Source organism: Petaurus breviceps, unplaced genomic scaffold (genome assembly GCF_028583685.1).
Source record: "Petaurus breviceps papuanus isolate PSGF00001 unplaced genomic scaffold, PetGlider_PUasm1.0 140, whole genome shotgun sequence".
In the NCBI taxonomy this organism is placed as follows: Eukaryota; Metazoa; Chordata; class Mammalia; order Diprotodontia; family Petauridae; genus Petaurus; species Petaurus breviceps.
In genome coordinates this window covers 37,885,445-37,900,766 of record NW_027185698.1, presented here as the reverse complement: position 1 = coordinate 37,900,766, position 15,322 = coordinate 37,885,445, and the positions used below count along the sequence as shown (strand labels likewise).

Sequence of the window (15,322 nt, the reverse complement as noted above, 5' to 3'; positions counted from 1 at the left end):
CCCTCCAAAAAAAAAAAAAGAATGAGGTTGGTCCATAAGAAGACATGAACATTTACCTTCTCCAACACTTTTGCAAAAGCTAAGGTCTATTGGTATGGAGCTTTGCTATAAAATTTTTTCAATATGTTGATCAATATTGCTGAATTTTTTAATCTCTTTTTTCCCATCTCTGCCTCCCTGGGACAGAAGCAGAAAAAGAGTAATAGGGATACAGATAGAAATCTAGGCAATGTAAAAATAAATGCTATCAATAAAATATATCTTTTTTAAAACACACTCTTCTCTGGGATAATGATTTCTAGGTCTCACAGCAGCTCCTTTCCCGTCATATAATTTCAAATCTTAGTTGTCTCCTGGAATAATGAATTTCAAAGGGAACTCATAGTCCACCCCATTTACCTTCTCTCTTATGAAGAATACCTTCTAGAATATTCCTAATGAGTGGTCATCTAGCTATTACCTGAAGGCCTGCAGTATGGGGAACACACTACTTCTTGGGGGTTATATTTGGAAATAAATACAATGTAAAAGCCAAATTTAACAATAAAAATAATAACTTAAAATATTTAAAATAAAAATATTTTAAAATGCTTAATGCTATTTATTTTTAATTATTTAGTTTTTTTTAAATAAAAGTTTAAAAAAATCAACACCATAGTGGCCACAGTTGAATATAATACTTCAGATGTGGTCTGTTCCTGGGATAATATTCCTATCATATATCACCTTTCTCATTTTGGAGACCCTTTTTCTATTTTCTGTTTTTATTGGAAAAACTTTAGATTCACTCTCTTTACTAACTTTGGTCATCCCAGCCTAACATTTGATTCTGAAACATGTAAAATGAACAGAGAGAATGTGAGATTTGCCTAAAGCCTCTACTAAATCCGAAGCCTTGGGATATTCACTCACACAATTTCATATCAAAGCCCTTGTCCTTATTCTTGGGACTTTCAATACATTCAAACTTTCCCCTAATCCCTTGGGGATGCCTGGATCAAAGGTCATTGACTCCTGATCCTTGAGAGCTAATCAACCCAATGCTGAAAAACCTGATAGCCACGCTGCTCATGCCTGGGGGTGACAGGGCAGTGGAGTGGAAAGGATGTTTGCCCCTTTCTGTTAGACCCCTGCCTTTCCTGTACATGCTGAGGAAATTATAGACCTCTGCCAGAACCAAAACAATATTTGCACCCCAGACAGAGAAAATCCTATTTTCCTCACAGCCATAAAAGTTTTAAAGTTAGAAAGAAGGACTAAAATCAAAAGTATGGTGAAAGATCTGGAAAAATAGGGAAGATGTAAGTTAATAGATGGTGGTGATGATGATGTCAAGTATTGCCAGTAGATGTAGAGTGCATTGTTATGCAATCAACAATCAGTCAGTATTTATTACTCACTTACCATGTGTGAGGTTTTGTGCTAAGCATTGGCAATGTTAATAAAAAGCAAAAATAGCCCTGTCCTCTTATGGAGCTTACATTCTATGGAGTTACCCTAGAGGGGAAGGCTCTAGCAATTTGGGTGAGGGGGATAGGGGTACCAGGAAAAGAGTCCTGCAGAAGGGGTTTAAGCTAAGTATTAAAGGAATTCAAGGATTCTAAGAGGAAGAGACAGGGAGGGTAGGCTTTCAAGTACAAAGGCATTTGTAAATTTATCCAAGACTTCACATGATCCATGCTTTTATTAGTGAGGGCATTCAGAGAATATGTCCTTGAGTACTTAGGCAAATTTGACTGGTCCCTGGATCAAAGATACATAATCAATTACTGATGACATATTCAAAACCTTTCCAGCTTGGTAGAACTGCCAGACTTTGCAATTACTGGGCATAGAATTTGAGAACCCAGGGTCAAAGTTACATCATAATGAAGTAAAAGAAGAATATTCTACTAGGTTTATTATGTAGACTAATTTCCATTTCCCTAAAATCACTCAGTGCACACATGCATGTATACATATATTATAAATGTTTTCATTGATGTTTATATGAAATTTTATGACTTATAAAGTGTTTTATTTACAATCAGTCAGGGAAGTAGGCCTTGCAATATTTTTTGTACATATTCTAAAGATGTAAAAACAGACTTAAGTTTTTCTGTTGCCACATATTAACTATATAATCATGGGGCAACCTTGTTTTTTTTTTTGTTGTTGTTTTTACCTTTTAATACCCCAGGTACCTCTCTAAGACTATAAGGTACAGGGAAATTGATGTGTTGCCTCATTGATAGACCTTTCTATAACAGGAATTATCTGTACTATTGAAATCTGTTTAGAACTAAGAAAAAAACAAACCACATGAACAAATAACTCAGTGTGATATAATTAAGAGGAGATAACATTTAATTGGAAATAACAAGTCCTTCCTACTGATATTGGCTCTGCCCTTGTTTGTGTAACATTGGGCAAGTTCCATACTATCTCTGGACCTTGGTTTCCTCATCTGCAAAAGGCTGTGGCTAGATTAGATGATTACTCAGGTCCTTCAAAGGCTTAACATTCTATAAATTTGAGTGTTTTTACTTTATGCAAAAACTAGATAAGAAAATGATGCAGAGACTTTGTATCAGGAAGAAAGCATCAGACATCTCATGATAATTACTTACTTGCATTGATAACAGCTCCCAAAAGATTAAATGTATTGGGAAGCAGAGTAATAGAATCAAGTACATTCAAAAATGCCCTCAATTAAAAGTCTCTTCTAAGCTCCCCAAAGTTCAGCTCATGTTCAACTTTCCACCAACTCCCTGAGGAAAGCCATATTGTCATCCTAACTGGGGCACCTAGAAGACAAATGTGAAATCTGTTTTTATGTTTACTAGTAGACAATTTGTTCAGGGAGAACTCACAATTTAAGCCCCTCCTCTCTTTCCTGAATGTCTCTCATCAGATTAGATCTGAAATCCTGTAGGTTACCACCTCATATCTTTATCTGGTAGTTTTGATTCTGAGTTAGACTCAACAATATTTATTAAGGGCGTTGTTCTAGGTCTTGGAGATGCAAAGACCAAAAATGGAAAACTCACAAGAACATTACATTTTACTGATTTCTGCTACAATGCAGATTCCACTTGAGCAGGGGAGCATTTTAAGTTATCAGAAATAGGATTCTCTTTTTAAAGCTAGAAGGGTCTTTAGAACTCTGTCATTTAGTCCAAGCTTCTCATTCCACGGATGAGGCAGCTAGGTGTAGAGAGGAAAAATGATTTTGCTAGTGTCACACAGGTAGCAGAGGTCAGAGATGAAATTCAGAACCAAGGTTTTTCTGAATATAAATCCAGAACTATTTTTGCAAATTAGAAGAATTACAGCTGGTGGGAAGTTTAGAGACCATCTTCTCTAACCTCATCAATTTCCAGAGGAGGAAAATGGAAGTCCAAAAAAGCTAAGTAATCTCTTTGATGAACTGTAAGCTATCACCTGCAGGAGTGTCTGGAAGAAAGGTGGACCTCATTCCACTCTTAGAATGTTGCCCTATAGAGCCTAGTCACAGAACTGTAGCATATGACAGCTGGAAGGAATCTTATTCAAATTCTTATATTTTACTGAGGTGGACACAGACCCAGAGGGGTTGGGATTTTCCTAAAATTACTTAGTATATAGTAGAAAGGGAAATGCAACTAGATCATGCAATGATTTCACCATACCACACTATCTCTTGGCACGTTAGTATGGAGGACATTTCCGTAGCCTTTCTTGACAATTATCATGGAAAGGTCCTTGGGACCTCAGGAGGAAGCTAAAGTGATGATAACAATAATGTCAAGAATACAAATAAGAATTTACATGGCATTTTAAAGCTCATAAAGTACTTTCCAAATATTCTCACTTGATCCTTATAACAATCATGGCAGGTAAGTGTTATTATTATCTCTAATTCACAGAGGAACAAACAAAGGCAGAGATTAGGCGACTAGCCAAGAATCGGATAGCTGGTAAGTGTCTGAGGGCATGTTGGAACTCAAGTCTTTCTGACTCCAGATCCAATGCTTTAATTGGGGATGCCTCTAGTTGTCCTGATCTACATCAGGACAGATGGCTCCAGAAGAGAAAGTGAGGCTGGTGACTTTGCTTAGCCCTCCCTCACTTAAAACCAATTCACTTGCAAGTCATGGCATCATCTTCCTCATGTCATGGTCTTCTTTGAGGATGAAGGGCAAACCACAACCTGTGAGTATTTTATACTCTGTCTTTTTTGAAAGGCAATGGGCTACAATGGCAATAAAACTGGGTTGTGAATCAAAGATGGAGGTTCTAATCCTGGCACTGCTACTGATTTTCTGCATGACCTCGGGCAGGGTATAGTGCATCTCTTAGACTGGTATAGTGAAGGAATTCGTCTAGAAGATGCCCATGTTCCTTTCTAGCTCTGACATTCTATAAGAAAGGAAGAAATGGCAATTTGAGAAGTGCAGTAATGGTTTGACCAACAGTTCCTAAGCTTTGTTGTAGAAAGGATTCTCCAAAATGTCCTATGTAATAAAGTTGCTCAATTTAATCTAGCCAGAAAATAAAGTTACCAGCAGGGTGGCATGTAGACACTGGCAGAAGCTGACACTCAGTGTGACCTCACCAGCAACTAACAGAAAAGCCCTTATAAGAGTCCTACCCTACGGGGCGGCCAGGTAGCACAGTGAGTAAGAGCACTGGCTCCAGTGTTGAGAAGACCTGGAGATGGAATCCCGGGCTCAGACACTTAGCACCCACCCAGAAACACCTGGCCGTGTAACCTTGAGCAAGTTACTTAACCCCAATTGCTTAGGGGCAGCCAGGTGGCTCAGCGAGTAAGAGCACCGGCTCCAGTGTCGGGATGACCTGGATCAAATCTGGGCTCAGATACTCAGCACCACACCCAGAAATAACTGACCATGTAACCTTGAGCAAGTTACTTAACCCCGATTGCTTAAAAAAAAAAAAGAGTCCTACCCTAAATCTATTAAGCTTGCCTCTTGGTGCCTGAAATTCCACCACTGAAGTTTTGTTCTTCAGGCTTTGATTCCATCTAAAATTCAAATTTCCCAAAGAATTTAAAATTATAACTCTTATCAGTGATTGACACTAGGAGTGTTAATAAGTGGATCAGATACTTTGTTGAGAGAAGACTTTAGTCAGGGGGAGAAAAGAGAGAGAGCAAAGAATGGGAAAGGAGGGAATCAAGAAGGCAGGACAGTTGAATTGTGTGGGTACAAAGGACAGTGATTTTTTTTGCCAGAACTTCTCATAAGCGTATCTATCTCTCCAAAACTGATAGTGCCTTTGGGCAGTATATAAAATAGGATAATCCAGACCTTTGGTGTGGTGTTCCCTAAACTTGTCCTTGTATTATGGTAACAGAGCTGAATCTGTTGACAGGAGAAAGAAGGCCAGAGGGATCTTTTTGTGGCAGATCAGTGTAGCTCTAAGGGTCTGCTATTATTGCACAGATTTTTCCATGTGCTTCTATTTATCTACCAGGGAGGCCACTCAGCCAACTTCCTGAGATCTTGGGCACAGGGAACAACAAAGGGCTGACTCTGAGTCATGAGGTAGGTGACAGCTATAACCTTTACCAAACTTTCCAAAACTCCTTTTATTCTTTTGGGCGGCCTGTATGAGAGATCATGGGATCTTGATACTCAGTGTTCTCAGGATTCTTACTGGGGAAATGGGACATGTTGAAGAAAAACATTAGCAACTTCATGTTTGAATTTCAGGTTTGTACTAAAAAATAATTCTCACCAGAAAACATGGTCTTTGGTCACTCGCTCTTGAAGAAGGGTCCATTTCTTGCCCAGATCAGTTGATAAGTAGACCTTAAAAAGGAGAAAAAAAAGAGATTGGGGAGAGAGAAAGAAGAGTATAAAAGTTAGTTTTATAATTGATATAATTAATAGACAACCTTAGAGTTTACTATTTACCTCTAAAATTGAAATATATTCTCATTGAAATCCATTCAGAATCTTCTTTGGGAGAAAACTCCCGGAGGAAGATACCTTTTGATCTCATCTTTGCTACATACAGTACTCAGTAAAACACCAATTAACTAGAAGACAAAAGCTTAGAACTCTTTAACTTGTGACTTTTATTTCCTTTGGAAGTGGAGGGGAGATAGTCTGAAAGCTGCTGTTTATAGAAAGAGACAAAATCCGTTGATAGCAAAGATTCACTTAGAAGCAACATCAGAAGCATAGCTGAGGGTCAAATCCCATATAACCGCTTCTCTCAGAATCAAAGAATGTCTGAGCTAGAAGAAAATTTGGGATATGGAATGTCAAAGATGGAAAAGATATTAGAACATCAAATGTTAAAGATCATATTACATAATCATGGAATCTTAGAGGTGGGAGGAACCTCATAGGCCTTTATCTAGCCAAGAATCTCTCTGACATACCTGACAAATTTACCATTTGCCCGAAGATCTCAAGTGAGAGAAAAGCCAGAGACTTTCGAAAACAACCATTTTCATTTTTGTATGGTTCTATTTGTCTGGAAGTTTTTCCTACTTTATGTCTAACGACGCATCACAATGACTTCTGCCCATTACTTCTGGTTCTGACCTCTCAGATAGATGCGAATAACAGAACAAGCATAATCCCTTTCCTACACATGCAACTTCAAATAGTTGATTAGAGAGAGCTATGACATCACCTTCCCCTCACTCAAGTCTTCTCTTCTTCAGGACAGATATCCCTAGTTTCTTCAACTGATTGTTATAAGGTACAATCAGTAGGCTTGCTATCATCCTGGATCTTCTTTGTTTCCTAAAATGTGGTTCATACAAAAAAACCAAGATGACAATTGAAAGTAAGAATATTACCTCTTTTTAAAAAGGAAATATGCTTTTCCATGAATTTAAAGTCTCTACCAAGTCATGCAAATTGCATTCCTTTGCTCTTTTGGAATACATGCACATGCCTTTGTGTAATTTCTCATGGATAAGGAATAATCTTGTAATATACAAGTCTTCCTTCCTTCATACTTGAAGGTCTTTCTCTTAGTACTTGTAAGCTTCATTATTTGTTTCTGAAATTGTTAAATTTGACCACCACATTTCTTCAAGTTTATGTATAGTACAGAGGCAATGATCTGTGGATTCTCTTGATAGCAGGTTTGTTTTCTGTATTCAGAAATTCTGATTAATTTCCACAAATTACTTCCTGCATTATAAAATTCATATTAAAAAAGTTTCCATGTTCTTCTGGGAGACTTTAGTTCTCTAAGTTATCTTTTTGTATCTTATCTTCAAGGCCAGTAACTCTGTCTTATGTAGAATTCATATGATTTTAAAAAATTGTTGTCTTTTGTTCCTTATTTGACAAAATTTTCTCTTTTTCAGTATTTTATTCCAAATTTATTCATCTCTGATGTACTTCTTTATAAAGTTTTGTGTTGAGTTCTAAGTTCTGTCCTGTATTTATTCTTATTTTTTTTCATTTGTGAATTTCATTTCTCTTTTGAATCACTCTAGAGTTCTTGCTATTCTGTCTTCTCTGGGGAGTTTACAGAATTTTGTGTTTCATCAGGTACTTATTCACTTGCCTTCGTGTTAAGAGAATTTCATATTGTCTTTGAGATTGTATTCATTATCTTTCCAGTTTTAGGATCTCCTCTGTTGATTTATCTGTCTTTTACTAAGCTTTTTTTTTTTTGAGTCTTTTTCTCTTGATACTTTGGACGTCCCAATCTCCTTTTGCATTTCCCTATCTCTACCTCCCGCCTCCTCCTCTTCCTTTTCCAAAGAAGAAAAAAATAAAAAAAAAATTCATGTAAAAATATGTATAGTCCATCAAAAAATTTCCACTTTGGCCAGGCTCAAAAATAGACTTATGTCTCATTCTACATATTTAATTCATCACCTCTTTGTCAGGAAGTGGGTGGTATTTTCCTTGATTGGACCTCTGGAGGCATGGTTAGTCATTGTGTTTATCAGAGTTCTTCAATCTTTCAAAGTTATTTGATTTTATAATGTTAGTTTTTGTCATAAATTGTTCTCCTGGTTCTGCTCTCTTTACACTGATTCATCTAAGTTTGACCCCCATGTACCACTACTGGGCCTATACTTCTAAAGGAATCAAAGAAAGAAAAAATGTCCCCAATGGATATAAAAATTCCTAGCAGCTTTTTTTTTTTTGTGGTAGCAAAGAACTGAAAACTCAAAGGATGTTCACAAAATGAGAAATGGCTGAACAAAGTATGCTACATGAAAGTAATGGGCAGCTATTGTGCCATTAGAAATGATCAAATGGATGATTTCCATTCTCATTTTACTTGCAATGATTTTGTTTGTATAACACTCTTTTAATTTCATGTGGTAAAAATCACACTTTACATCATTTGCGATCCTCTCTATCCCTTGCTGTTCATGATCTCTTTCCTTTTGTATAACTACAAAAGATATATTCCTCCTTACTCTGCTAATTTATTATGTTTATGATAATCTTTTATACCAAAGTCAAGTATACATAAGAAGTGTATTTTAACATGCAATGTGAGGTATTAGTCTAAACAGAAGTTGGCTAGACTGCTTTCTAGTTTTCCTAGTTTTCTTTTTTAAAGAATAATCTGTTCTTGGGGCCGCTAGGTGGCACAGTGAATAGAGCACTGGCCCTGGAGCCAGGAGGACCTGAGTTCAAATCCAGCCTCAGACACTTAACACAAAAACTAGCCATGTGACCTTGGGCAAGTCACTTAACACCAACTGACCTCTAAAAATAATTTTTAAAAAGCAAAAAAAAAAAAATAGTGAGTTCTTAAACAAGGATTTAGGTATTCAGATTTATCAAATAAGTTGCTACCATGTTGATTTGGTTTTGTATCCTGTGTAGCAAACCTGTTCATGATCAGCTTCTCTATTTTCTTTTTTTAGTTTAAAAAAATTTTTTTAAAGCAATTGGGGTTAAGTAATTTGCCCACAGTTACACGGCCAGTTTTGTGTGTGTGTGTGTGTGTGTGTGTGTGTGTGTGTGTGTGTGTGTGTTAAGTATCTGAGGCCGGAACTGATCCTGGGTCCTCCTGACTCGGGGGCTGGCACTCTTACTCACTGCACCACCTAGCTGCCCCTCAGCTTCTCTATTTTCTAACCATTGCCAAATAGTTTTCATGATTATTGCTTCATTTTATAATGTGAGATCTGGTATTGTGAAGTTTCCTTGTTTTATTTTTTTCTTTATTCCTCTTGAGACTCTTGAAATTTGTTTCTTTAGATGAATTTTGTTCTTTTTTTCTAGCTTTACAAAATTATTCTTTTGGTAGTCTCATTGACACAATGCCAAATAACCTGATTAGGGCAGCATTATACTTTTTATTATATTAGCATGACCTAATTATGAGCAATTAATGTTTTCCCCAATTACTTGACTGTTACTTTGACTATTCTATACTTGTATTTAAAAAGTTTATGTGTTTTGGTAGATAGACTTTTGAATAGTTTATACATTCTTTATTTTATACATTTTGTATTTATACAACATAACTGCATTCTGTAGTTATTTTCAATTTAATTTCTTTTTCTAATTCTTTCTGCTGGGTTATGTTGTTGGTAATATGCAGAAATACTAATGATTCATGTCAACATCTCATTTTATGGAAGGATAAACTGAAGTCCAAGGGGACAAAAATATAATAATAATAATTCCAGCTCAAATTCATATACCATATAAAGGCTGCAAAGTGCTTTATATCAGTTATCTCATTTGACCCTTACAACAACCCTCTGAGGTAGGTGCTATTATTACTTTCATTTTGCCAGTGAGGAAAATGAGACTCAGAAGGATTTAGTGTCTTTCTCAGAGTTAATGAGTATGTGCTACAAGATTCAAACCCAGTTCTTCCTACCTCTCAGCCCAGTGCTCTCTCCATGACATCATGTTTAAAGTTATACAAGGTACTATGTAGAAAAGCTGAGATTCAGTTCCATATTTTCTAATTCTAAATCGGGTGCTCCTTAGAGCAATGGGATATAAGAAGTCTGACAGGGTAGGGGAATGAGTGCTATTCTTTTGAGATAAGGCACTCAAAACACTGAATTTATTGATGGAGTTAATGCAGTTCTCTCTGGATCTTACATCAGAGCATCCAGAAAGCAGTGGTAGCTGTGAGAGTCCAGGAATGCACTTGGCTTCCTGAGATCAACTGTTCCACAAAGTCATCCTGTGGGCAGCCTTTTACACAACTTGGAATGGAGTATAAAAGCTTGGTTCAATCATGCCCTCAACTCTTCCCCCATTTCCCTTGCCCCTGCCCAGAACCCAGTTTAGTAGTAGCATGATACAAAAAGGAAAATCAGTGAACTTGGAATGAAAAGACCAGAGCATTACTTGCTTCCATCACTAATTGCCTATGAAATTTGGAGTAATTCATTTTTTTCCTTTGAGCCTCAGTTTCCTCATTTGTAAAATGAGAAAGGTGGCTACTGATCTCTAAAGTCTTTTCAAACTTTAAAGCTCTAATAATGACAATGAGTCATTATCAAGAGAATCTTATTCCTTCTCTTTATTCCCATGATCACTATGAAATCCAGGCTTTTATCTCCTCACATGTGAAGTACTTTAATCATGTCCCCAGTGCTACCTTGGCAATATTCTTCCTCCGAGGTTCCCCATTCTCTTAAAAGTACCTGAATTTTGCCACTACCTGAAGTTTTGAACCAGATGGGGATACAGCAACCCTTTCTTTTCTTTTTTTTTGAGCAATTGGGGTTAAGTAACTTGCTCAAGGTTACACGGCCAGGTGTTTCTGGGTGGGCGCTAAGTGTCGGAGACCGGATTCAATCCCCAGGTCATCCTGACACTGGAGCCGGTGCTCTTACTCACTGTACTACCTGGCCGCCCCTACAGCAACCCTTTCAAAGGATCATTTAAACAATGAAATTCAATAAATATCAAGTTCCTCCTATATCCAAAATAATGGATAGCTATAAGACGTGATAACATAATCCAGGCAAACTATTTAGTAGACATTAAGGAAGAAGTCTATTGTCCACTGCTACCTGGAGATAGCCATTTCCCCAACATGGTGGCAGGGAGCTATCCAGCTGAAAACCACTGAGGGGAAGCTAGAAGGAAGAGCTACCTCACACATAGGCATTAAAACAAAAACAAAAATAAAAACCAAGAACCAAAAAACCCCAAAACCAAAACCTGAGCAAGCACATAAACCACGTATGTGATAAAACCCTTTAAATGTCGGTTAAATTTGGGCCCTTCTTTTCCTCCTGATATTGGGGAAGTCTGTTTAATTGTTCAAGTTTCCATGTCTGTTTTTCACACTTTTCTTTGTTTTATTTTATTTTATTTTTGGTGAGGAAATTGGGGTTGACTTCCCCAGGATCACATAGTTAGGCAGTATCAAGTGTTTGATGTCAAATTTGAAATCAGGTCCTCCTAACTCCAGGATTTGTTCTCTATTCATTGGACCACCTAGCTGCCCCTGTTTCTCACACTTTTTTGATGCTCTGGTATGAATTCATGCTTCTGAAATAGGCCCTATGTCTTAGCTCCCTCTTTTCAGTTTTATACTCTATATTTCTGGTAACTAGTCCCAGGATTTACACTACTAAATCAAAAACTCTAGCCCCTCCCCCCAGTCCTGCTCTCCCGAAGAAAAGAATTCTTTAGGACTTAAGCTATGTAAGCATATTCCCTCCAAAAAAAAAAAAAAAAACCACTTAGTATTTTTTCCAGTTTAGAGAACAGAGTAAAACAAGACACCAGCCTCAGACCCATGTCTCATGCTGTCTAAAATATGTCCAATTTAATTGTTTCTGAATAGGAATTCTGGGGGTCTTCTGGGGATCACACTCCAAGGTGCTTTGTACACAAAGCTGAGTCTATGCTGCCACACCCCTACACCTTTGCCCAGGGTCCTTCAGCTATAATAGTAAGCTACTGCTGAGAGTTACTAAGATGTGTCAAAACTATCGCTTCCGGGGAATTCATACCATACTGAAGTCAGGAATGAACCACATGGAGATATTCTTATTATATGACCATGGGCAATGGGCAAAGATGGAGGGATAACTGCCATGTGGGCATATCAATTATCTGCAGCTGCTATTACATTCACTGTCTGCACCTCTCCCGTGCCTCCAGTTACCATCAAGGGTATAGAGGCTGAAAGAAGAAACAACTGCTCGATCGATCACATGATCAGAGTGACTATTCCTATTCATATGCCAGGGAAGTTGTTTGCAGTAGGGCTGGTGTGTATTTGGCTGCAAAAAGAGTAGCATGATTTAGCCTCCCTAGTGAATCCTTAGAATCTACAGCGACCCAGGAGCTCTTTTGTATTGTCTCTTTATTGGTAGGCATTTGGCATGTCCACATACTAGTCAAGGAAGCCAAAACTCCTCTGGCTGACATTCTTCAAATTTATGTTTCATTTTTCAGAAAGAAAGAGAACCTTGAGTTCATTTAGAGCTCCCTATGGTTGCCTAAAGAGGCAGTGATGAAATAGAATTCCTTCTACTAGTGAGCAAAGGGGTTGGTAACACTTGAATCTCCTTTTCTCATTCTCTAGATACATTCCTAAACAAATTATCATTTCATCACAGTAGAGGGGTATTGATTCAGACCAGAAAGTGTAGCATTGTTTAGCATTCTACTCAGTGCCTGAAGCTTTCTGGGCTGGATCTCTTCCATGACAATGGCCAATATCATTTTTTTTTTAATGGCCAAAATTTTGGCAAGATACAGCACCCTTTCTTTCTGTCTTTCTTGATTCTGACATTCAGACAATCACTGAAAGAAGCTATCTCTGTTATTTCATCTACCATAGAATCTTGATGATTTTAATTAGAAATCAATTATCTCCACTATATAATATGGGAAATCTTCCTCCTTAATATGAAAGATTGAACTGATGGGATATTGACATCTATGTTACTATTTCCCAGGCACAACTAGGCTGTGGCTAGAGAAGGGGTTGGGAACTTGCAGCCTCAAGGCCACATGTGGCCCTCTAGGTCCTTAAGTGGGGCCCTTTGACTGAATCTAAACTTCATAATAATAAAATTATTTATTTTGTAAAACTTGAACTCAGTCAAAAGGTCACACCCAAGAACTAGAAATCACATGTAGTCTTGAGGCTGTAGGTTCCCCAATTCTGAGCCTAAGCCATTCTGTGTTGGAGAATCACTAAGCCTTCAGAAAACTGTGTGGCAGCAGCTAGTAACCAAGGAGAAGGAAAGTCAATCAATACTAGAAGACAAGGAAACAATAAGCATTGGTAAATGCATCAAGGCTTAGTTTTTAATCCAAAGGACAGAATTTTAGTAGTAAACATTTTACAGATCAGTGTTGGTCCATGTGCCAGTAGTGTGTGATTTGTAGCCATATAAAATCACCAAAGAAATAGCTTTATAAAAATATTTTTTATACTTTAGTTTGGGAGTCACCACAAAACATTTTCAATCTTCCCAAAGTTCAAGTTCCTATTGTCTATCAACTATACACACACACACACACACACACACACACACATAATATGTCTATATGTGCCTATAGGCATAGATGTATGTGTGTATGTGTATACATATATACACTCATATATATATATATATATGTGGAGAGACAGAGAGGAGAGATGGAGAGGGGGGAGAGACAGAGAGAGAGACAGAGAGAGACAGAGAGAGAGAGAGAGAGAGACAGAGAGAGAGAGACAGAGAGAGAGAGACAGAGAGAGAGAGAGTACTGGACTAGTTTAATGTTCTGTCTATCCACCTGCATTTCATACTCTAGACCAGGAGTCAGTAAACCATGGCCCAAATCCCAAATCAGGCCCATTGCCTGTTTTTGTACAATAAACATGATAAACTTTATTTTAAAAATGTAAAAACTGTTCTTAGCTCATGAGCCATACAAAAACAGATTTGGTCTCTGGGGTATAGTTTGCCAACCCTTTCTCTGGACAAAAGGCAAATTTTATGTGCTTGGTTTTTCCTATGCAGATTGCTAGGCTGGAATCTTTTGACTTGCTGTAGTTCTCCATTATGAACCTCTGTAAATTCCAGAGCTTGAAGCAATCACCATCCTACCATCTACAAACAGGATAATGTGTGAGACCTCATCATTTTTTGGAGAAGATCTCTGAGTAAGGATCATATAGCTCTCCATTTGAAGCCTCACTTGATACTGATAATGGGAGGATCACTGAAAGAAGCCATAATCTTTAATAAGATGTGCCATCTACCAAGGTGTATTGTGTGATTTTAGATTATATAGAAGATATACCTTGCTGGACAAAAGCCCATCAGACTATTCTGACTCAAATACTTTTTCTACAGTCCATAAACCAGTATAGTAAGAATGGAATCTCCACACCACTCAGTCAACTGAATGACTATGAAGAAGAATTGTGTTGTAGAATGTCACTTGTAAACCCTGCCTCTTCCCTTTGCATATTTCAATCAATGATACCTTGGATTTGTGTGGAGATCACTCACATTCCTGCCTCTCCTCCACCCCAGCACTACAAGGAGGAAGGGCTGGGACAGGGGGAAACAGATGCATTTAATGTTGACACATGGGTTGGTAGTTACTGTTGCCCTAATCATCTCCTTCTGGGCTTATCATCTGTGATTTTCTCCCTAATCATGTAGTATCTCATCTGTTTTCATACAGCTTGAGAACCAATCCCTCAGTACTCTCAAAGGTTTATCATCCCATTCCTAGATTTACTCTCTATATTTGGTCTGCTTCAGTGATTGTCTTGTCTCTATTTTCTCCAATGCCATTTTTCCAGCTTCATTTAGCACATCATGAAAAGCCTACAGAATTATCTCATCATAATATCTCTCAAGTCATTCATTTTGTTTTTGGTAGAGGAGAGAGTTGAGACTCAACATCTAAGCATTGCTTTGTCACTAGCCAGCTTATGATCTTGGGCAACTCATATGCTATCTCTATGTCCGTCTTTACTCTTCTATAACAACAAACATTTATCTGTAAATAGGGTTTACAGTCATTAAGAGATGAGCTGACAAGAATTATCTAAAACAGAAAGTCAAATTATATGGACATTGACTTGATTACGAGACAGCACGGAAGAGTATAAAGGGTCCCAGAGCTACAGAAATGGGAGTTGTCGTTGTTACTTTAATAATAGCCACTATTTCCTAATATATACACACACACTCACACACATAGACATGCAGAGACACACACATACGCATACATACATACACACACAGAGACACACACATATACACATACATGCACACACAGAGACACACACATACATATATACAGACACGTGCACATACATACACACATACACACATTTACACACACACAGACTTGTCCAAAGTCACAAAGGTAGTAAGTAACAGACTCAGGATTCAAAT

At 37.6% G+C, this 15,322-nt stretch overlaps 1 protein-coding gene across 3 annotated transcripts in view; it reads right to left on the bottom strand.

The window, feature by feature from the left end:
* The window catches only part of SORCS2 (sortilin related VPS10 domain containing receptor 2), a 1,276,597-nt gene that overhangs the window by 222,994 nt on the left and 1,038,281 nt on the right, over positions 1-15,322 (bottom strand). For all 3 annotated transcript variants that reach the window (XM_069070295.1, XM_069070289.1, XM_069070305.1), the window contains exon 5: positions 5,722-5,795. In XM_069070295.1, coding sequence (XP_068926396.1) covers positions 5,722-5,795 — 74 coding nt within the window. The remainder of the gene's footprint in view (positions 1-5,721; positions 5,796-15,322) is intronic.